Source organism: Condylostylus longicornis, unplaced genomic scaffold, assembly GCF_029603195.1.
Source record: "Condylostylus longicornis isolate FDR11 unplaced genomic scaffold, ASM2960319v2 ptg000139l, whole genome shotgun sequence".
In the NCBI taxonomy this organism is placed as follows: domain Eukaryota; kingdom Metazoa; phylum Arthropoda; class Insecta; order Diptera; family Dolichopodidae; genus Condylostylus; species Condylostylus longicornis.
The window spans coordinates 98,859-123,965 of record NW_026578107.1 but is presented as its reverse complement, the minus strand read 5'-3'; the positions used below and the strand labels follow the sequence as shown (position 1 = coordinate 123,965).

The 25,107-nt window shown below is 29.1% G+C and overlaps 1 protein-coding gene across 2 annotated transcripts in view; it reads left to right on the top strand.

Annotated features, from left to right (window-relative positions):
• LOC129615634 (GATA zinc finger domain-containing protein 14-like) overlaps positions 1–11,029 on the top strand; it is a 92,633-nt gene extending 81,604 nt beyond the window's left edge. For both annotated transcript variants that reach the window (XM_055530947.1, XM_055530946.1), the window contains one exon: positions 10,688–11,029. In XM_055530947.1, the coding sequence (XP_055386922.1) occupies positions 10,688–10,881 (194 nt within the window). In that variant the 3' untranslated portion in view covers positions 10,882–11,029. The remainder of the gene's footprint in view (positions 1–10,687) is intronic.
• The last annotated feature ends 14,078 nt before the right edge of the window (positions 11,030–25,107 follow it).

Below are 25,107 nucleotides of genomic sequence, written 5' to 3'. Positions count from 1 at the left end.
TTGGGAAATACAAAATGTGCATGAAAAAACATACATCCTTCCTCATTAACATTTGAAACCATACTGAAATATGAATTTGAAATTTTTTTCATTTTATCTTCCCTCCTACCTTTCTTTCTTTTTCGTGCAACAGAATTTTAATGGGAAGCTTTTTAAAAAATGTGTATAATATCCTGAGATTTTTTAAAATATTAAACTCTTTTTTACTTAAAAAAAAAGAAAAAAATAATAAAAAATATGACACGATCAGTGGCATTTAAAGAAAAAACCAGCAACGAAGCCAAAAATTCGTAATATTTCGTAAAAAAAATTGGGTATTGGGACTTGTTAGATATAAAGACATTAGTTTAGCCATTGAATTTTAAATCATTATTAAGATTTCAAGTCAAGGAAACGGCTTGATTGAAGCCGGCTTCAACTGAATATTAATATTCAATTATTTGATGAATAAAAAATATTTATAAACTATGTAATATTAAACATACGAGTATTTAATACTATAATTACTAAGTATTTTACTTAAGTATTCAAATATGTAGTACAATACTAGCAACTATGATATTAAAATTATTTTTTTTTTTACAAATAATACAACATCAAACACGATAAGATAGTTATGATATATCACAAATAATTTTCATAGTACAATATACATATCAGCGAATCGGAAAAAGGTAAATGTTTTATTTAAAAAGAGGCATTAGTGCAGTTCCCCGCTATTAAGATTTTATGAAAACTCCGTGATACTTGATCACATTCTTGCTGATTGAGAAGAAAATCATCTTTGATAAAGTGCGTATATAGCGCACGAAATATATTAGCAAAAAATAAAAAAAAAGTATTTTATTCCGAATAAAAGGAAGTTTTCTTTTTATACCAATAAAAAAAAAAAAATAAAACTTTTTGGCATTTTTCGACACTGAGTAGAAAATATTTTTAAACATTTTGCTAAAAAATAAATGTTAAGGCTGAAATTTAAAGTTTTTACGAAAAATCAAAGATTAGATAATTAGAACAAAAGTTAAAAAACCGAAAAGTTAAGAAAAATAAAATTTTTCAAAATTGTGGCATTGGTCAATACGACAGTGTGTAAGTCATATTGAGTTTTATTAGTTTTTAAAGAATTTTATTTGAAGATAATATGTTTCTTGAAATGGAAGCTATAACAAATAATGTGATCAAGTATCACGGAGTTTTCATAAAATCTTAATAGCCGGGAACTGCACTAATGCCTCTTTTTAAATAAAACATTTACCTTTTTCCGATTCGCTGATATGTATATTGTACTATGAAAATTATTTGTGATATATCGTAACTATCTTATCGTGTTTGATGTTGTATTATTTGTAAAAAAAAAAATAATTTTAATATCATAGTTGCTAGTATTGTACTACATATTTGAATACTTAAGTAAAATACTTAGTAATTATAGTATTAAATATGTTTAATATTACATAGTTTATAAATATTTTTTATTCATCAAATAATTGAATATTAATATTCACAAGAATATTATTTAAGCATGTACACACATACATATTATAAAATAATTATACGGTACCTTCATGAGTATGTGAACCACAATTAATCAAAATGTAATTGTGATTATTGTTTATAGAAGTCCTCATAACTTTATTGGGAAACAGTTATATTTATTATTACAAAATTTTTTTATAATATTTCTAAAATTTGTTTACTCTTAGTTGCACATTTTTTTTCTTTACAAAATTTACTATTTTCTTACTAGTTCCGACATTTACGGTCTAGTACTCTAGTCTCTCTTATGATTACGGAAATGTCAAAACTAGTAGGAAAATAATATTTAAAAAAAAATTGTGAAGCTAAAAGTAAATATGTAAATTTTTTATAATAATACATAATTGTGATAAATTCCAATTGATAATTAATTTCCAAAAAAAACAAGACGTGCTAAAACATTATTTAGTCAAAATTTGGTAAAGATGGTTTAAAAAGTTAGCATTTTAAAAAACGCTACTAAATACTACATAGTATTAACATTTTATCATATTTTTCTATATCAAATAAAATATCCACTTTTTCCAATCAGAATCAATTTTAGTATCAACCAGAACTGAATAAGTTCGCTTATCTAGTTTTAAATGCCTTAATTGACGAATATAAAAAATAAAAATGGAATAATCTTGCCTGAAGAAATGAAAATATTAAACAGATGGGAAGAATATTTTAATAACATGCTAAACCCAAATGATAATAAAGAAATAAACATAGAACACACAAATAACTCACTTGAAGTGCAAGCTCTAAATGAAATCGAGGATCCATCTCATGAAAATATTATTAACGCAATACAAAAACTTAAAAATAATAAATCATCCGGACAAGATAGTATCTCTGCAGAGATGATTAAAGCAGCCGATGACACACTATATAGATGAATATATAAAACTATCATTAAAATATGGAATGATGAACAGATGCCCAGTGATAGAAATATTAGTATAATAACGCTATTGAATACTACTTACAAGGTACTAGCAAAGGTAATTGCAGAAAAATTAACAAACTTCGCAGAGCAAATAATCCCTGCCTATCAAAGCGGGTTCCGGCCAAACAAATCAACCATTAACCAAATATTCAGTACAAGACAAACAATGGAAAATTGCGCCGAATTCGATATGGACTTGCACATGCTATTTATAGATTTTAAGCAAGCTTTTGGCCGGTAAAACAAAGTATAATAGAAAATATTTTTGACGAATTAAGAATACCAAAAAAAACTGACGAATTTAAGAATGATGAACTGCATAGCAAAAAAGCAAAAGTTTTGGTATAAAAATCTTATACAAATATATTTTACATAACATCTGAAGTTAAACAAGGAGAAGAATTATCAACCATCATATTTAACCTTACACTATACGCTCAAAAACCTACATATCGAGGGAAATGTTTTTGCGAAGTCTTACCAGTTTTGTGCTTACGCTGATGATATTGCCTTGATGTCAAGAAGTAAACGTGATCTAATTGAAATATTTAAAAGACTAGATCATCAGACTCATAGAATTGGATTGAAAATAAATGAAAATAAAACAAAGTACATGATAGTATCAAGAACAAATACAGAAAGAATGGTGCGAAATATTAATATTAATGAATACAATTTCGAAGGTGTGAATAATTTTATACATCTGGGTGCACAAATAAAGTCAAATAATGATATTCACAAAGACATAAAATATTGACGCCCAATAGAGCATATTATACAATGTCTCATCTATTAAGATCAAGATTACTATCACGACAATGTAAATTACAAATATATAAAACAATTGTTAAGCCAATTCTGAGCTATAGTTCCGAAACTTGGACATTATCGCAAAGTGATATGAATAGTCTAAAAATTTTCGAACGAAAAATATTACGAAAAAAATTTGGGCCGAAAAGAAACGAAAATGACGAGTACGAAATTAGAACGAACCAGGAACTGATGCAGTTGATTGGCAATGAAGACATTGTTGGGTATACAAAAGCCCAAAGACAACGCTGGCCAGGACACATATTCAGAATGAACTCTGATAGAGCTCCAAAAAGAATTTATGACGCGAGACACCTACTCAACAGATTTAGGGGCAGACCAAGTTTAAGATGGAAATACGGTGTCTTAAACGACTTAAATAAACTACAGGTTACCAATCTAAATACCGCAGTAATGGACCGAGCAGAATGGAGGCGGATAGTGAAACAAGTTAGGGATCACATCGGGCTGTAGAGCTACTAAAGAAAAAGTTTTAAATGTTTTCAAACTTGCGTGTTACTTATATAAAAATAACCAACATGAACATTTAGATATGAATCGTAGAAATGAATATATGCAGACTTAAAATGAAACGGTATAAAAATTAGAATACATTTTCATTTCAAAAATATAGAACAAGACATATCCATTTTTCAATGTCTTCTTAGAAAATTTTATGATCTCGAGAAGTGAATAATTGTTATACCCGTAAAAACGTATGTACGAATATTATACTAAATTTGCCTTACCGTTTGTAACGCTAAGAAATAATAGGTTGAGACATAGACTCAAATATATGGTTTTGTTCTGATTCGATTAAGCTTTCTCTATCCGTCGGCCACCAAATTTTCACAAATGATTTATTATAGTAAATGCGAGAACTCTATTTAAATTGGATATGATTGGGGTACAGGTTCGGGTAGCTGCGATACAACTTCAAAATTTATTTGGCTACATCGCAGAAACTGTAAAAGCTGTGATATTGAAATTTCGCACAAGTAAATATATAAGTAGAAGTAGGGTCAATGTGTTGGACAAAAGTCGTTGAAATTGCTTGGCTCGTCCTGGTAGCTTCCATACAACTTCAAAAAATAATTTGTCTATATCTCAGAAACTGTAAAAGCTGTGATAATGAAATTTCGCACAAGGAAATATATAAGTAGGGCCGCTGACTTTGGCTTTGTATGAAGAAATTACCATTAAGTTAATATTATTTGCGTAATAGGCATAAACTTATTAATTAAGCAACTACAAGTTTCATTAGCTATGCAGTATAGGGTCGATGTGTTTGATAAAGCTCGTTGAAATTTCTTGGCTTCTTCTGGTAGCTGCCATACAACTTCAAAAGTTATTTGGCTATATTTCGGTATTATAAATGCTATGAAAAGTATTGAAATTTCCGACAAGTAAATATATGAGTAGGGGGTTTTTGAAACAATTGGTTAGTTATAATGTTTATAACTAATTAAAAGAATTATTTTTTTCCTTGCATTAGAAAGTGTTTAAAGTTTTAAGTAAAACTGTATTCATAACTTTTTTTGTCTAAAATGTAGACACCATGTTTTGATAGAAAACTCTAGAAATAAACTACAACATAGTTATAATTTTGTGACATTACTACATTAATATAAATAAAAAATAATAAATGATTCAATAAATGATTCAATGTGGAGTTTATTTAACTCTTTTTGTTGATTTCATACGTGCCTAGAACTACAATACCCATTAGATAGGGTTTTCACAAAAGGCATTAGATAGGGTTTTGCCTCTAGGGTTCCACAAAAATCTGACATTGAAACTTTTTAGCCCCGAAATAGCTCTATTTTAAGATTTCCAAAAAAAATGTTTGTAGAACAAAAGCACGTTTTTCTTTTATACTCTACATAATTACAAACACAAACTAAGAAATAAATAATACGTTTTACGTTATTATTAGAAACACAAACTGAGAAATAAACAGTATTTGCAAATATAATGATCTCACATATTTTTGGTTCGAAAAATCGAAATAAGTTTAACGCAAATAAATGTCAGCTTTTATCAAAGACATCAAATGTTTTGTGGCATCTGAATATTAATGCTTCATTTCTTATTGTTTTGAATATTATATTTTGTCAGCAAACTTTAAAAAAGTATACATACAGAATTTATGTACGTATGAACTTTTTATATTTTTATTGCTTAAGCGAAAAACTGTAAAATGCTAAATTCTAATACATTCATATGTACATACATACATACATACCTATATTTGAATAAAATTTTTTATTTTGTTTTTGCCTAAACCTTTTCTTTATTTGAAAAATTTAATTCTATATGTTCACCCACAGTTTTAAAAAAATAGGTATACATTCATAATTATTTATGTTTGTACTTAAAATTTAATTTCTAATTGTTCCAACAAAAAATTTCAAAATGTTCAATTCTAATACATTCATATGTACATACGTTCATATGTTTGAACGAAAAATTTTAAAATGTTCAATTCTTATACATTCATATGTACATACCGTATATTTGAATAAAAACATTATTTTTTTTATGCCTAAACCTTTTCTTTATTTGAAAAATTTATTTCTGTATGTTAATCCTTATGACTTAATAAATACGTGTTTAAAATTTATTTTTAAATACCAAACCACAGTTTTGAATATTATTCAAGTCATATAGAAAGCTTAAAAAAAATTAGTTACGAAGCCTTAAAAAAAATATACATACATGCTTATGTACTTAAAACTTTTGCGAATTCAAAAAAATTTCCAAAAGAATATTATTGAATATTATAACAATATTTTTTTCGAAATTTTCTTTAAACTTTTATAATAATATTTTTCTGTTAGATATTAAAAAAAATAAAACAAAAAATTTAAACAAATTAAAAAAAAATATTTTTTTTCAATAATCCAAAAAAAAAAAATTCGACAACATTAAGGCAAGCATCGATCCAATAACCTTCTGGTTATGAGACTACCACGCTACCCACCAGGCTACGCAGTACCTTGAATTTCCCTTTATAATTCTACATTTTATTCAGATTTCGTATAACTCTTCAAAAACCATCCTATTTACATTATATATGTATATATAGCTACTTCTCAGGTGTCAAAAAATACGAGTACTTCTAGAAGAGCTAGAGACATGGGACAAAAGGTATTAGATAAGGTTTTATCTCTAAGGTCCCGGAGAAAGCACTAATTCCACTCACCCTCCCCCTTCACTCTCTCCCAAAATGCTTTGTTACCGCTTTTTAGCACTTTCCAAAAAAATTTTGAAAAAAAGTGCTTATTAGTTTCACTCTGTATGACCATCCGCCCGTCCGTCCGTCCATCTTTCCGTGTGTCTGTTTAAAAAACTTCTACATCCTTGAAGATAGAAAGCTAAAATTGTATATGTGCATATACCTTTACTAGAAAGTTATTTCTGTAGAAGAAAATTTTCACCTATCTCTAAAAACTTAAAAATGGTATATTTTAACCACTTATTGCAGTGAAACCATAAGCATTTTTCAAATTTTCTTAACACATAAAAATAGTGGCAGGCTTCTTCTATTGCGGCATACCATTTCTGAACTTTAAAAAAACAAAATGGCCGTTAAAATTTACCATGTTCTAAAACCCGTTGCAACCAAATTTTTGATACAGTTTTTCATCTACACCATACGTTACAAGAGTCTGAAATTTTAGGTCTTAGATATTCATAAATAGTTTATTTCGTTAGAAGAAAGTTTTTTCCCATCTGCATCCCCTCGCAAGTTATCGGCTCTCGAAATTTGTAAAATTTGAATATTTAGCGTCCTTTATTTCATTAAAAAACATAATTATTTTTCTTAACTCACGCAATTAAATCTTAAAATCGAGCATCATGTTAACCCTTCTTTAAATTTGTTTTTGCTTTATTTCAAGAAAAATATCGTTTAAAAAAAACACGAAAAAATTTTTAAAAACTCATTCTTTAAACGATCGTTGTGTTTGAACTAAAACTGCTACTGAGTTTGTATACTTATTGAATAGTCATTGCACTACCTACTTAAGGGCATATCAGAAAGTACCGTCGTACCTAACACAGCCAAAGTTATAGTGTTTTTTCAAAAAAGTCAGCCAAAAAAATATTTGCTTAGAGCCCCGATCTCCTTAACCGGTAGAGGCCTATTAATGAACAAGTTCACTTCTTAAAAAGAAAGACTTGCTTGTTGGTATATATTAATTCATTTTCTATAAGACGTAAGCAAATATACGGCTTGGTATTAGGCCAGTTACAAAATATTATACGCCTTAGTATTAGGCTAGCAATAATGTTCCACTTAAGCATAAATGAGTTAAAGAGATACTCAAAAAAATATAAGAAATTTTAAAATTTCTTTTAAGAAATCGTCATATTAAATGAATTATCTCATAATTTTCAGTAAATCCTCCAAAATTTTCTTCAGGCTCATGGGATAATTAACAACAAATTAAAAGCAGGCAAAGAACAATTGGTTGCGCATAATTGGGAAAATGAACTAGATAAACTGTATATGACTATGAAAAATATAAAAAATATAAATAAATATGCAAACATTAAATAACATTATTAAAACAATATAAACGCATGTGCGCACTCATATACATAAATACACAGAAACACAAATCAAAAACCATTATGTATTTATATTTATGTATGTAGGTATTCAATACGCATAGAGAAAATACATTTTCTTAGTTGAGATTTTGGCTAGTTATTTTACTCAGATTTTCAACTAACCTGCTCCCCATTCTCGTTATTCTCAACCAGGATATTAGACATTCCAAAAGGATGATGCCCAGTAAATATTCAAATTTGCTTTTTTAGACTTTTTCACAATAGAATCGTACCTACATATTTTTACAATATGTACATACGTATATATGAAAATAAAAGTATAGTGGCCCTTACAATGAAAAAAATATGTAGTTATATCGTACGATACGCGATTTTTCTGATAGCAATACTACGATACTATCAGCAATACTATCAGAAATATCGTGTACCGTACGATATTTTTTTCATAATAAGGGCCAATGTTACAACAGCACATGCGTATGTTTTGACTCTGCTAACCTGAAAAATATGTGAAAATTTTTTTATTAATAAAATGTTACTGGAAAAATATCTTACTTTAAATATTATACATCAAAGTTTATTGTGTCGCAAAAAGAACTTCAAAATTTTGGCGATAGATAGTTATTACATTTTTGATTATAAACTTTTGTGTTGCAGGCCTTTGCACTATTCAATTTTTTTAAAAGAAATCGAAAAGAAAAGTGTCAAATAAATAATTCTTCACTTACTTCAGTTTTTTCTTCGTTTTAATTGACAGATTGTTCAAAGCTCACAATAATATAAACTTCGAATTTAAATTTAATTCACAATTTTCATGAAAAGTTCGTGGAGGCTTGAATAAAAAATAATACATATTTTTTTCATACCAAAACGCATCCAAGAAAACAATTAATGACAGGGTTTTGAAAATATAAACGTGATTTTTCAAATTAACTTTTTGTAACAAAAGAAAAAATAAAGAACAAAAAACGAGGAAAAAACGATAAATACATGAAATATTCTAATAAGTTACTTTGAAGTGAAAACAAATAAATATGTAATAAAACCATTTAATTAAACTATTATTCTACCCTCTTGTTTTGGTAAAATTGTATCAAGGTTTTTAACTTTATTTATGTTGTTAACTTGGTAACTTAACTTTAATTTGTAAACTTGTTTTGTAGAGCTTCAAATTTTTAGAATTTAAGATGCTAAAATTTCCTTATTTTGCTATAAAAAGTACACTTTGCCGGCACAATATATTTCCATAAAGTTATTTTCGCTTTAATGCACTTTTCCCTTTTTATTTCAAGAATAGACAGACAGCAAAGTTTGCATTTTCGCTCATATACAAAGAAATAATCGTCTAATTTTCATGATATTTTCTATTCCAATTCTGGCAATTAAAAATTAGGTTGCTGACAAAATGAACTTTTAAACTGTGAAGAAATCGGATCACAGAAAAACAATCTCAATTTACAAGAATCAAATTTACAAGTTTTTAGACTCATTAACCAAAAAGAAATAAGTGTTTATAGACTATTTTCATAATCTTATACAGCACCTTAACTGTATTCGGTTTGTTATGTGCTGCTCATCCCAGATTTTTACCAGCCACATTGCATACAAAAGGAGAGGTTATATGATGGCAACAAATTTTGCACATCGAGTTTTCGTTGGGAACGCACTTCTCCATAGTAGGGAAATGTAAATAAACCATTTTTAAAAAGGTATCGGTTTGTCTGTTTGTCTATGTGTGCACGCGTGTATCTCAAGTGCAGCTGAACCGATTTTCATGAAATTTTATATATAAGTTTGCTTTGGCTATGTCACGGATTGATCAACTTTTGGGATATATCAGGCGTTGGGAACTGGACTTTTTTGCGAGCCAATTTTAGATTTTTGCCCATAAAAGAGAAACAATCAATCAATTTCCTTGAAATTTTGTGTATGCACGCGTGTGTCTCAAGTTAGGCTGATCCGATTTTGATGAAATTTTATATGTAAGTTTATTTCGACTATGGCACGGATTGATTAATTTTTGGGGTATATCAGACCTCGGGAACTGGACTTTTTAGTGGGCCTGTTTTACGTTTTTGATCATTTTGTAGAAAATATTCTTGAAATTTCATATATAACCTTTATTCCTTCTAACTTTTGGAAGAAATCAGGTGTCAGCAACTGGACGCTTACTACGAGCCAAATATACATTTTTGTGTATATAACGAAAAATAATCAACCGATTTCATTGAAATTTAATATTTAAATTTGAGGTATTAAAACAAAGAATCTATAAACTTTTTGGAAAGATCAGAGCGCGGAAACTGATCTCTAGGCCGATTTTACATTTTTTTGCCGAATCTACGGAACGAATTGATGGAATTTCTTGAAATTTAATATTTGAGCTCTGGTTGTTACTAGAAGTAACTAACGATCTTTTCGGACGGCATAAAATAAAACTCTACTAAGAGCCATATTCACATTTTTCGGTATGTTAACTAAAAGCTTATTAGTGTACTTAAAATTGTAAAGAAGTGTTTAAAACGCATTTTCATAATCTAATGGAATAATTTTACTAATCCAGCCAATATACATTGCGGTTGGTTATGTACTGAACACATCAGATGTGTATTTTATAAACTGGGCAGAATTATCGAAAAAATTTGCTATAAAATTTAAACAGTTTTTAGCTTCACTTGAAATACAATCCGAATAACTTACTTTTTACTTTCACCTTGATTAGTTTTTATTTGATTGTTTTGATTAATCAAATTAATATTTCCATTAATAATTTTTTTCAATTCTTAAAAAAAATTTTGAAGTTATTATATTAAATTTGTTATTTTTTTTCAGGTGAAAAACCACATAAATGTCAAGTGTGTGGGAAAGCATTCAGTCAAAGTTCAAACTTAATTACACACTCCCGAAAACATACTGGTTACAAACCATTTGCATGCGAATTATGTCATAAGTCGTTTCAACGTAAAGTTGATCTTAGAAGGCACAAAGAAACTCAACATACGGATTTACGACCTTTGATTAATTGAAATTTTTTAAAATTTTTCTACTAAATAATGTATTTATTGTAAATATTAATACGTTGTATTTAATTATAAAACTTGCTTAAAATTCAACATTTAGAATTTATATGTTTTGAAAGATTTTTATCTGCAATTATAAAATTATAAAAACAAATCAATATTCAAAAATTAACATCTAAAATGATTTTTTATTGCAATTAATATACAAATAAACATTATGATATGTTTTTCTCTTTGTAAATATTTTGCCTTAAATAGAATTTACTCATAATTTGTGTTTAAATTATTCACTATAATTTTGTACATAATCATATGAAAAAACCCATAACTAACTTTCAAAGAAACACCAAAATAATTTGGAAGACATATGTATTTGACTAGAAAAATTATTAATATATTTAATTCAATACCCATACTTAAAATGATTACAGCAAAATTGGTATTTTATAAAAAAATTCACAAATTAAAAATTAATTTAATTCAAAACATATTTAATAATTATATAAAAACATGGTATATTGTTGTTAAATTCAAATGAAATTTTTAATATTTGTCTACATGAATAACAAAATATGCCTAATACCGCAACAATCACACATTCAACTGCATATCTTTGTAGTTTTTTTGGCTCTTTAATCGAATAACATTTAAGATATTTCTTTTAATTAATTAGTTTGAAATAATTTAATATAATGTCGTCATTTTTTATGTTCTTGAGCTATGTATGAAAGTATTTAAAAATGTGTATTTAAAATAAAAATAAAAAAAAGTTTTAATTTAAACCACTCAACATTTGCATTTCTTGGTTCTGCTCAAACTGTTGAATTGAATTTTTGATGAAAACTTTTGAGTGCTAGCTGAAGTTATCGATTAAATCTATGTATATATTTCTTAATTAAATTCGCCAGAGTCTTAAGTAAGTATATCAATCTTTTACACACTGGCTATGGAAATTCTAGCCGTTTTAGAAGTACTAAGAATTTGAAACAAAAAGCATTATATCATATTGCTTCTATAAAGTCATTTTAAGGTACCTTTGTTTTATGTGGTTGGTATTTATTTTGGTACTCATTTTTCCTGAAATTTCTTAACTGCCACAAATTATATTCCGGATAATTCGTAAGTATATGTATTCGTAAGTAAATAATTTATTCAGAAAATGCAAGCGATAAGATCCAGTACTTGTGCGGCAAATTCAGAAACAGCGGGCCTTACACTGAAAGCTTTCTAAATATAAGCCAAATACTTAAACGGAATGTACTTCGTTATAGGACATAAATTTTATTAATTACATTTCCAATGAAACTTATTAAATTTTGAAGTAAAAAATGTTTTCTTGCTCTATCCTTTAACTCTTATTGTTTCCGTTTATTTTTTTCCCTTTATTTATTTATTGATAAATATGATAAAAATTTTATCATATTGAAAGATAAGCCGATCACTTCATTGCAAAATCAATGGTTTGTAATGCTATAGCAATATTGCTTTGTATATTATATAATACAATCTTGCTTTTAAAAACAATCTGTGTGCTACATTACTTAAATTAGTTTCTTTCATATACAAATATATTTCAAATATTTCATGCATTAGGATAAGCAATGCATGCATTCTTTGAAACAAAACAAAAAAATCTGATGTGGTCAGCACATAACCGACCGCATTGTGTATTGTCTAGTTAAATGAAAGTGTTACAGAATATTATAAAAATGTCTGTTAAAAACTTCTTTCCAATTTTTAGGACATTAGTAAGCTTATAGTTAACATACTTAGAAAAATGTAAATTTGGCTCTTAGTAGAGTTTCGCTTTGTGCTACCCGAATTCCCTGAAATGCTCGCCAGTAAGTTTCGGTAACAACCAGAACTCAAATATCAAATTTCAAGAAATTCCATCAATTTGTTCTGCGGATATGGTGAAAAATGTAAAATCGGCCCGCAAATCAGTTCTCGAGCCCTGATCCTTCCAAAAAAGTTATATGTTCATTGCTTTAATATGAGGAATTCATACATTAAATTTCAATGAAATCGGTTGATTATTTCTCTTTATATACACAAAAGTGTATGTTTGGCCCGTAGTAAACGTCTAGTTGCCGATGCCTGATCTTTCCAAAAAATTTATATGTTCATTGTTTTAATACGGGGAATTCATATATTAAATTTCAATGAAATCGGTTGATTATTTCTCTTTATATACACAAAAATGTATATTTGGCCCGTAGTAAACGTCTAGTTGCCGATGCCTGATTTTTTGCAAAACATACGAATTTTTGTGAACGGTCGAGCTGAGCTTATATATAAAATTTCAAGTAAATCCGTTGAATATTTTCTTCAAAATGTTCAAAAATGTAAAACAGGCCCGCTAAAAAATGCAGTTCCCGAGGCCTGATATATACCAAAAGTTGATCGATCCGTGCCATGGTGGAAACAAACTTACATATAAAATTTCATCAAAATCGGTTCAGCCGAACTTGAGATACACGCGTGCACACACAGACCGACAGACGGACAGACCGACAGACAGACAAACCGACAGACCGACAGGTTGCTAAAAATAGTTTATTTACACTTCCCTACTATGGAGAAGTACGTTCCCACTGAAAACTCGATATGCAAAATTTGTTGCCATCACATAACCTACCTATTGTTTACACAATACGGTCGGTAAAAATATTATTGAGGCGTTAACATAATGTTCGAATTGAAGGGTTAATTGAACGAGTTAAGAAAAGTAATCATACTTTTTATAGACATGGCATTTACCGTTAGCTTTCTGCATTTATAGAAATTTGGGAAAAGCTATCGATTTCGGAAATATTAGTTGCCAAAAATTGGTGAGGTAAAAAAATATCTAAAAGTTGCTAAAATTTGAGACTAGAAGAAAAACGATATCAAAAATTTGTAAGAAATGGATTTTAGATAACGGTGATTTTAACAGCCATTTTGTTTTTCTAAGTTTAAATATGGTATACCAGGGTAGAAGAAGCTACTAATTTTCTATATTTGCAGAATTTAGAAAGTATATTTCTGGTTTTGCTACAATAATTACTTAAAAAATGCCATTTTTAGTGTTTTAAGGAGGAATAACTTTTTAGAGAGGGGACGACATAGGTAAATATTTTCTTGTACGGAAAAAAATTCCTAGTATAGATCTATATACATATGAAATTCCGTATGTACATAGATTTTTACTAGAAAGATTCTATCTTCTAGGTTATAGAACTTCTGTAAACATGTTCATGGACGGATGGCCAAAGGGAAACTGATAAGCACTTTTTTTTGTTAAATTTTTTGAGAAAAGTGCTAAAAATGACATTAAATTGCTTTTAAAAATTTGCATATTGAAATACATCTTTCAATTTAAATTTGAAATACGAATTGCAAAAAAAAATTTTGATCGCAGTTCATTATGATAAATTTTATCAAAAAAAATAACAAAATAAAAGCAAAAGAAAAAAACAAAAGTAAATGAATGTTATATTATAACAATTATTATTGTTATTACAAATTATAATCAAATTAAGATACTTTAGGTACTTTAGAAGCTTAAATTCATTAGATAAAGAAATAATAATTTTCATATCTTCCATTCCGCTGCTAATTTGCTACTCTGCAGTTTTTGCTACCATTCTCGCATGTAACTGTAACCTATAAGCAACTTCTCTTTTAATTTTTAATATACACAAAACATCGTTTCGCCAGTCGCTGTGTTATGTGAAAAACTCAAAACGCTTGAAATCAAATTTTTTTAACTTTTTTAAAATAAACATGTCCATGTAGCGATGTACAGGTGGATATAATGCATATTATATATTATATATTATATATTATTATTGATTACCATTATATAACATAGATACAATTACAGCGCTGCATACGTTTTTTTCTAAATTATTATACTTAAACAAACTCTGGGTTGACGAATAAGTTTATCTGAATCATTTATAGTCTGGCTTATGAATACTGTAATTCATTCAGAAGCTAAAAAATGATTTAGTAAAAAAAAAATCTGATGTGGTCAGCACATAACCGACTGCAATGTGTATTGTCTAGTTAAGTGAAAATGTTACAGAATGTTACAAAAGGGAATTCGGGTAGCACAAAGCGAAATTGTACTAAGATCCAAATTTACATTTTTCCACGTATGTTATCTAAAAGCTTACTTATGTCCTAAAAATTGGAAAGAAGTATTTAACAGACATTTTTATAATATTCTGTAACACTTTCACTTAACATTGCGTTTGGTTTTGTGCTTACCACATCAGATTTTTCTATTATAAAAGTAGTCATAGTACAGCTAAATTGATGTTTTAAAAACAAGTGTTCATAAAAATTAAAATAATTATAAGTGTTGAAATTTAATATGTATGTAAAATAAATTAAGGAAATATAATAATTATGCATTAAGTAATAATATAATTATATAAAATAATAATTTAAATAATAATAAGAAATATAAAGAACATATTTAATGTGTTTAGTTTTTAAATAAAAACATAAAATGGTCTTCTTGCCATAAATGCAGCATGAAGCCATATTGGTGACCCCTACTAAACAACCGATTGAATTATACCCTACACCTTTCGTTATTGTGTAGCAATTACTCGAACCTGTGAAATTATTTTATAGAAACTTCACGGAAATGTCTGACCTATAATTGGACATCCGACTGCCAAGTTTCATGAATCTGACTTTATAATTTTTCCAAATATTTAAAATTAGCTTTTGGAGTTGTATGGCAAGTACATGAACCTGTCAAGAAATTCCATCAAAATTTCACAAATATATCTGATCTATAATCGGACACACAACTGCCAAGTTTCATGAATCTGACTTTATTATTTTTCCAAATATTAAGAATAAGATTTTAGACTTGTATAAGATCTACTCGAACCTGTCAAGCAATTCCACCAAAACTTTAGAAATATATCTAACCTATAACTCGACATACAACTGCCAAGTTTCATGAATCTGACTTTATTATTTTTCCAAATATTTAAAATAAGCTTTTGGAGTTGTATGGCAAATACCTGAACCTGTCAAGAAATTCCATCGAAACTTCATAAATTATCTGAACTATAATCGGACACACAACTGCCAAGCTTCATGAATCTGATTTTATTATTTTTCCAAATATTAAGAATTAGCTTTTAGACTTGTATGGAAGCTACTAGAACCTGTCAAATAATCTCACCAAAACTATAGAAATATGTCTGACCTATAATTGGACACGCGACTGCCAAGTCTCATGAATCTGACTTTATTATTTTTCCAAATATTTGAAATAAGCTTTTAGACTTGTATGGCAAGTACCCGAACCTGCCAAGCCATTCCTTTAAAACTTCAGAAATATATTTGACCTATAATTGGACACTTGACTGCTAAGTTTCATCAATCTGACTTTATTATTTTGCCGAATATAAAAAATTTGCTGTTGGAGTTGTATGGCAGCTACCCGAACGCGTTGTCCGAATTAGTCCAATAACAATAGGGTTCGTCCTTGGCACAAAAGTAAAAGCTTGTGAAAGTTTGGTGTCGATTGCATTATTCGTTTTTGAGTTATCGTGCAATAGGACGGACGGACGGACAGACAACGCTGAGCAAGAATATATATATATGTATGTCCATTCCGCAGATGACTCCTTCAAGTAGTTACAAACTCTATACCAAAGTTAATATATCCTTCAGGAAGTGCAGGGTATAAAAAGATTAGTGTAAATACATATATGTATATAAATGAAACATTTTTTTTAATATAACACAACATTTAACAGCATTTTCAATAAAATAAAATTACATTTTGAATCATTACATAACCCACATTTTAAATAAATTACAAAGTTTATTACATAATGTAAAAAGTTCATATTATAAAATTAATACAACATGCTAATAACTAAATAAAGCTCTAATATAAAATTTGTAACTACACATACATAAATAGTAATAAATTTAATCATGATAAAATATAATTGTTAAAAAATCTAAGTACAATATAGCGTAAATTTAAACACATAAAATAATATAATAAAATTTTAAACTACTATATTTTGAAAAAATAAGTAAAAAATTATTAATTATTTGAAAATAAATAATTATGCATTAACATAGGGTATATATATTTTGACATATACCAACATATCTATTTGCGTTTTTTCTTTTCAAAAATTGGATTTTTTTATGATTATAAAAGACAGTTATAAACAACTTAGCACCAAAATTTTTATTGTATCACTCATACATACACTCTTTTCCAACATGCAGTTAATACTCACGTTATCAATTTCAACATCATCATAAACCATATCATACAATAAACTATTATATATCATAATCATACAATAATACAATACAACAATTTTCACTTGGACACTTGCATCATATTATTCGAGTACACTTCCGATTTCATTCAAACAAATTAAACATTCAACCATTCAACTATTCACTTGTGTTCAACCAATCAGTCACCAAAATTTTTTAAGCAGAATCAATTTCATCAATGCACATCAATCGCTTCATCAACCGAAAAGCATCATCAATATTAAGATAAGTTCTATTACTTTCTTTATTTCTTTCATTTTTACCGACCGTATTGTGTATACAATAGGTAGGTTATGTGATGGCAACAAATTTTGCATACCGAGTTTTCGGTGGGAATGCACTTCTCCATAAAAGGGAAGTGTAAATAAACTATTTTTAGCAACCTGTCGGTCTGTCGGTCTGTGTGTGCACGCGTGTATCTCAAGTTCTGTTGAAACGATTTTGATGAAATTTTATATGTAAGTTTATTTCCACCATGGCATGGATTGATCAACTTTTGGGATATATAAGCCCTCGGGAATTGCACTTTTTAGCGGGCCTGTTTTACATTTTTGAGCATTTTGAAGAACATATTCAACCGATTTACCTGAAATTTCATATATAAGCTTTTCTCGACCGTCCACAAAAATTCCTAACTTTTGGAAGAAATCAGGCGTCAGCAACTTGACGTTTACTACGGGCCAAATATACTTCGTCGTTCAAATTGTTCTAATATCTTCGTATTGAAACAATGAACATATAACTTTTTTGGAAAGATCAGGATTCGAAAACTGATTTGTGGGCCGATTTTACATTTTTCACCATATTTACGGAACGAATTGATGGAATTGCTTGAAATTTGATATTTGAGTTCTGGTTGTTACCGAAACTAACTGGCGAGCATTTCAGGGAATTATGGTAGCACAAAGTGAAATTCTACAAAGAGCCAAATTTACATTTTTCTAGGTATGTTAACTACAAACTTACTAATGTTCTAAAAATTGTAAAGAACTATTTAAAACGCGTTTTCATAATCTTCTGGAATACTTTCATTTAACTAGACAATACACATTAATATACCCTGCACTTCGTGAAGGGTATATTAACTTTGGTATGGAGTTTGTAACTACTTAAAGGAGTCATCTGCGGTATGGACATATATATATATTCTGGCTCAGCGTAAAATTCTGCGTTGATTTAGACATGTCCGTCCGTCCGTCCATCCTTCCGATCGCACGATAACTCAAAAAGGAATAATGCAATCGAAACCAAACTTTCACAAGTTTTTTCTTTTGTGCCAAGGACGAGCCCTATTGTTATTGGACTAATTCGGACAACGGGTTCGGGTAGCTGCCATACAACTCAAAGAGTTTATTTTAAATATTTCAAAAACTAATAAAGCTATAAATATAAAATTTTGTATACATGTGTCTAATTATATTCTACACGTGCTCTAAAATTTATAATGGGGTAGCTGTACCGGTTCGGATGGCTGCCATACAACTCCAACAGCAAATTTTTTATATTCGGCAAAATAATAAAGTCAGATTCATGAAACTTGGCAGTTATGTGTCCGATTATATCTAATTATATTATATATCAGACATATTTCTGAAGTTTTAGAGGAATTGCTTGACAGGTTCGGGTACCTGCCATACAACTCCAGAAGCTTATTTTACATATTTGGAAAAATAATAAAGTCTGAATCATGAAACTTGACAGTTGTATGCCGAGTTATAGGTCACAAATATTTCTGAAGTTTTGGTGGAATTGCTTAACAGGTTCGAGTAGATCCCATACAAGTCTAAAAGCTTATTCTTAATATTTGAAAAAATAATCAAGTCAAATTCATGAAACTTCGCAGTTGTGTGTCCGATTATATCCAATTATAGGTCAGACATGTCCGTGAAGTTTCTATAGAATGATTTCACAGGTAATTGCTACACAATAACGAAAGGTGCAGGGTATAATTCAATCGGTTTATTCGACTGATACGTTTTTACTTGTTTTACTATCAAATACATTAGATTTTAAACTAAAATTTTTTTATCAAAACATACATACACACAGCAGAATTTTCAAACAATATAAGTAATTAAAAAAAATTTAATATTAGTGCTGCATACGCATACATAAATACATAACACAAAATATATCGTATGTATGAATGCAATAATATATTAAATTATAATTTCGAATTATTTATATTAAACATTTCTTTTAAATTTTTATAATATTTAAAATAAATTAAAAATATATTTATATCTTTTGTATGTATGTATGTTTAAGAAGTAAACATATTTTTGTCTCAAAAATACACCTAGGTCAAAAAAGACGACCTAGCATCATAATAAAGACGTACAAACACAATTTTGCAATTAATAACTTTCGGTGTGTTAATTAAATTTTTTTAATTAGTGATACAAATAAAGTTTTATTTAACTAAATTTTAAAATAATATATACATCATAATTTGAATTATTGAAAATTTAAACTTTTTTAATATTCAATTTTTTTTAAATATTGAAAATAAAAAACACTATTAAATACAAATTACATTTTTACATGTTTGTTACGTAATCCCATATAAGTATTGATATAATTAAGTTTTTATAAATTTTTGAAGTGATTATTTAATGTAATCACTTCACATTTTTTTGGTGAAAACAATAGAACCATTTTTTATCGAACGTTAATTTAATTAATAAATTTTAAATTAAAATAATATTAAATTAAACAAAGTTTTTCTTTTAATTTTAAAATTTTTCGAGAATTCATATATGTATTTATATAAAATTTTTATAAATTGAGGAAATTCTTGAATTCGCTGTAGCTATATTTGCATTTATACTATCAAATTTTTTGATTTCAAATTTAATTAATTTTACCATATAATACGTTATATCAACCTATTCATACGTATACTGAGCCTTATACAATATACCACCATTATTTGGGAATTATTTCATTTACTTATTCAATCCCGGGGTTCAATTGAAAGTTTTTCAATTTTTTTTTTTTCAACATTTTTCTAATTAAGATCCGAAATTTTATTTTCATTTAGACATTTGATACAAGTTTACCTTTGTTTTAAATCTTCTGCGTCATACAATATATTTTCAGATGTCGAACGAGGAGAAAATGCCCATCAAACCAACCCATTCTACAAATCCTTTGATGCCTTCGACCTTTTCCGGGCGATTCCTAGTGCTTTGGAGGAAGAAACAAATGGCGACCCAAAACCTTTCGTCCCTGCGAGCGACGTAAAACACGAAGTAGACTTTAGAGACGCGCGTTCGTTTGCCGAAATTTGTGTCTTTGTCGTTTACCGCGCAACATATAAATCACCTTACTAGCCGTGTGATAAACCTATGGATGAATTCACTCCTCTGGCAGATAAAATTTACGAGGCTTCTCAATCCGCGTCTGTAAATACAGTTTCGAAAACGAATAACGGAAATATATGCGCTAGCTCTTCAATTTCGGGTCGACCGCCGATACTTTATATAATTTTGAAAATCGTTTGTCGAAAAGTGAAGAAATGTTAACGAAATTAAATACGGGATCAACTTTTCGAAGTCGTTCCAGAAGTCGCAATTCCAGTCGTGGTAGTTTTGCGTCTAGAAAACCCATTTTTTAATACCACCAAAAATTTAGGTATGACGCAGAGAAATGTGTATGACGGTTTATGTTCTCCGCCTGCTTTCATAGGGTGAACACTGCTTCCGCCAGTACAAATACGAATTCTCCAAACTATAAAACCCGTTATGGCGCAGCTCATAGTACGAATAACTCTTCACGCCGCTTATTCGCAAGAGACGTTAAAAACGAAATTTTATTTCTTGTCGACACGGGCACTGACGTCTCTGTTACACTAAAGCGTTGGATGCAAAAATTGACCTTCGAACTTCTAGCTTTCTGCTGCAAATGGCACTCTTATACAAATTTACGGTACGCAGACAATTTTCACACGCTTTTATCATCGCGTCAGTAGGTAGACTTGTAATAGGGACTGATTTTTTGGAACGGGCTATTAGGTATTCTTAGGAACAGGAGATTGGTAGATCCAAGCACAAATATGTGGGTTAGAGTTTCGCAAGCTCGGATTGACGCTAAGATCGCTTTGCATTACGTCGTAGAAAATGAATACGGAGAAATTCTTAAACTTTATCGAACCCTTATTCAGGATTCAGATTATTCCACCCTTGTCAAACATTCGGTCGTGCATCAAATTGTGACTAAAAGACAACTTCTTTTTCCTCTCCATGTAGACTTGATTCAGTGCGTCATAAAACGCCTATAACGGAATTCGAATATATGGTCAACATCGGGATATGTAGATCTTTTTCATCATCCGTTTCGTCGCCACTCCATATGGTGTGATGATTACCGGCGTCTGAACGCAGTCGCGGTGCCAGGTCGTTATCCTATCCCTCTAATTCAAAACTTTTCTATGAATCTATTTGAAATCTTTTAAAAAATGGATCTTGTCAGGGCACATCACTTGATCCCTGTTTCCCAAGATGAGATGCATAAGACAGTAATAACTACTCCTTTCGGCATGTTCGAATATAGTCGTATGCCTTTCGGATTTCGAAATGCCGCAGAAACCTTCCAACGGTTTATTGACAAGGTCATTTATGGTCTCGATTTCCTATTTGTATATATCGACGACATTTTGGTCGTCAGTTCTACTCCGTCCTAGAATAAACATCACCTGCAAATCCTTTTCAAACGTCTGTCCGAATATGATATTAAGATTAACAGTTCTTAGTGCGTTTTCGGTGTTTCTGAATTGAATTTCTTGAGTCCTAAGATTTCTAGTGCAGATATATTTCGTTCGCAGGATCGCGTAGACGCGATAACTGCCCGATACCTAATGCAGTCCACCAAATTCAACGCTTTATAGGTATGGTTAGATATTACCATCGGTTTGTACCCGATCTTGCTAAATTTCTTTCTCCTATTTACCCTCATCTCTCTGAATTACTTAAAAAATCAAAAACTGCCAAAAACTTCAGTTGGTCTGTAAGTCGCAATGACGCGTTTACGGCGGTTAAGGATGCTCTTGTCAAGATCACTCTTTTGGCGCACCCATGAATGTGATGAGTTGAAAGTCCTACTTTCTGACTCGTCATCAAGTTTCAGATTTCAAAAATTTCGTTTCCTTATTTGCACTTACATAGTTTTTCTCATCAGGGAATTCGCGCTTCGCGTAATCTTACAATGGATAAGTATTTTTGGCCGAGGATGAATGTCGACTTCGCAAAATGAAATAACATTATACGAAATCACAATTCGGGAAATTTGACATACCTTCCGGCCGATTCTAGCTATCCATATGAATCTGGTAGGCCCTTTACCAATTTCTGCTGGTACATTTTAACAATTGCCGATTATTTTTCGCGATTGCCTGTGGCTTCCGCTATTAGGAACGTGACCGCGTCGGCAATCGCGTGCGCTTTCGCAGAGAATTACATTCCGCGATTTGGAACTCCATCTAGAATAACCACGGACTTGTTCAAAATTTGAATTGTTGGTGATATAGGTCATGATTAGACGTGTACAAATTAAATTTACATGAAAAACATAATTCAAAGAAATTTTGTTCTTTCGATATAAATATTTATTAATTTAATTTGCTTTCACATTTAGAACAATTCTGTTCTTATTTATTATATTATTCTTAAAATATAAAATTTTAATATTAATAAACGTAGCATAGTTTTTAATATACTGTTCTACGTAACTAAGAACCGGTTTATAATCGACTACCTGATTTGTCAACATATGCTTTTACAATCTATGTGTATAAATTGCATTGTTGTATTATAGCATATTGATTTATAAGAAGACACAATTGACCTAATTCATAGTTTTCTTATGACACAGATTATAATCATTCTTCAGAAGTTTTGTTAACTATAATAACACATAATAATTAAAAAGGAACACAATAAATTATTCATTGATTTTAACTATTATCATAATTGAAGTACATTTTATATAAATAATGAATTGTGGAGTTTATGACACACTTGTTTGTAATGCAGATATTATTAAATGCTCTACATGCAAAATTTCTGTCGATAGCCTTTGTGCTGGACTTAATAACATTTAATTTCATAAAATAAATATAACATTCAATTCCATAAATAGCAAAGAATCTATCTGGAATTGCAGAAAGTGTTCTAAACCTGTCATCTAATTCTTCTAATTCTTCAATAGATGACATCTAATTTTTCAATAGATGACAAATTTGAAATTATTCTCAAAGAGATATCGGAGTTAAAGTCTTCTGTGGATTTATATCGAAAAGTTATGATACGACGCTGAAGGAGTTAGGTAAAAATTCAACCGAAATTGCCACTGCAAAAAAAGGAAATTGATCCATTTCGTTGTGAAATTAAAAGTACAAAATTAAAAGTAGCTGGCCTAATGAATGAATTCTTAAAATTGGAAGTAGTATTAAATTTATCTTTGCCAGAATATAATTGTGGCATCTAATGAAATAAAAGCCATTTGTGCTAAGCTTAACATTCATATAGTTTATTCGGGCATCTCATATATAAGAGTGCTGAAACCTAAACCTCAAAAAAAGGCAGGTACGTTTGTTCTTTTTCAAAACTATTTAGTAAAATCACAGCTTATATCGGCAAATAAACACCTAAAAGATATTCCTGAATATAATATTATAAAAATATCTGATGTTTTATCATTACCTTCGAAGGAATTATTTCAACTTGCAAAATTACTTCATCAATTTAACTACAAATTCGTTTTTCATCGTGGTAATAATATCTTTGCGAAGACAACTTATGGTTGAACATCAACTTTAATTAAGAGTAAAAAGGATGTTGATGATCTTATAAAATCAACATTTCCTTCTGAGTCTACTACTTCGTCCAAAGGTGATCGGTCAAAAAACTCAAAAACATCGTTTCTAAGACCGCGAATGGCTTCGAAGACTGCAAATGCAAAGTAACAGTTTCAAATTTCTCAAATATTATACATTTAATACATTTTCATAATCAAATTTTTGTTCTTTATAAAATTTTATTCCATATACTTATTTTTCTTAAAACTTTTTAATTATATAAAACACAATTTTTCTAATATTAAAATTAATAGATTTTTGTTATTATACTCGTATAGCATATACTTAATTCCAATCTGATTTGCATATCTAAATTTGTATTTTTTGTTTATTATAAAATTTTAATATGCATTTATCATTTATTATTGATAGTTTCATTGGTGCTGTCGTGGATAAACCAAGAACCGAAAAGTTTTTCATTTTTATGCAATATAAATTTATATCTGTTGGAAATTATTTGTTTGCTTGGCATCAAATTTATTTGTGGATATCGTTTTTCGTTCAATGTATGACACTGATAATTATTATACATCGTTGGATAATTATAATACAGGTATTCCTAATAATTTTGTCCTACATTAAACGTTCATGCATTCAATATAAGAATTATTTCTTCAATTTTTAAGTTTTTTAAGTTATAGAATTAATTTCTCAGGTTCAATTCACAATTCATGTTTTAGTTATTCAGGAAACTTGGTTAGAAGAAGAAATAGTAAACATTTATAATATTCCTGGCCACTCGTCAGTACATTCATGCCGGCCTGATGCTTATAAGATCTTTCAGTTTACCTTAATGATAATTCAAATTTCAAACTTTTATGTAATAATAATTTTTTCCATTTGAGTTTCCCTGATCTAATTAACAAGGCTAAACCAATTTCACTATTTACTTATAATATTTTCTTAGAGGATTTTCTTAGAGATAATGCTGGATTACCCAGTATCATGTTGGGTGACTCTTACATTGATATTTTGGTGAATACCATCTCGTCTCTTAATTTCTGTGAATTACTACAAAAATAGTAGCCCTAATAATTCATGATAGAATTGTAGAGAAG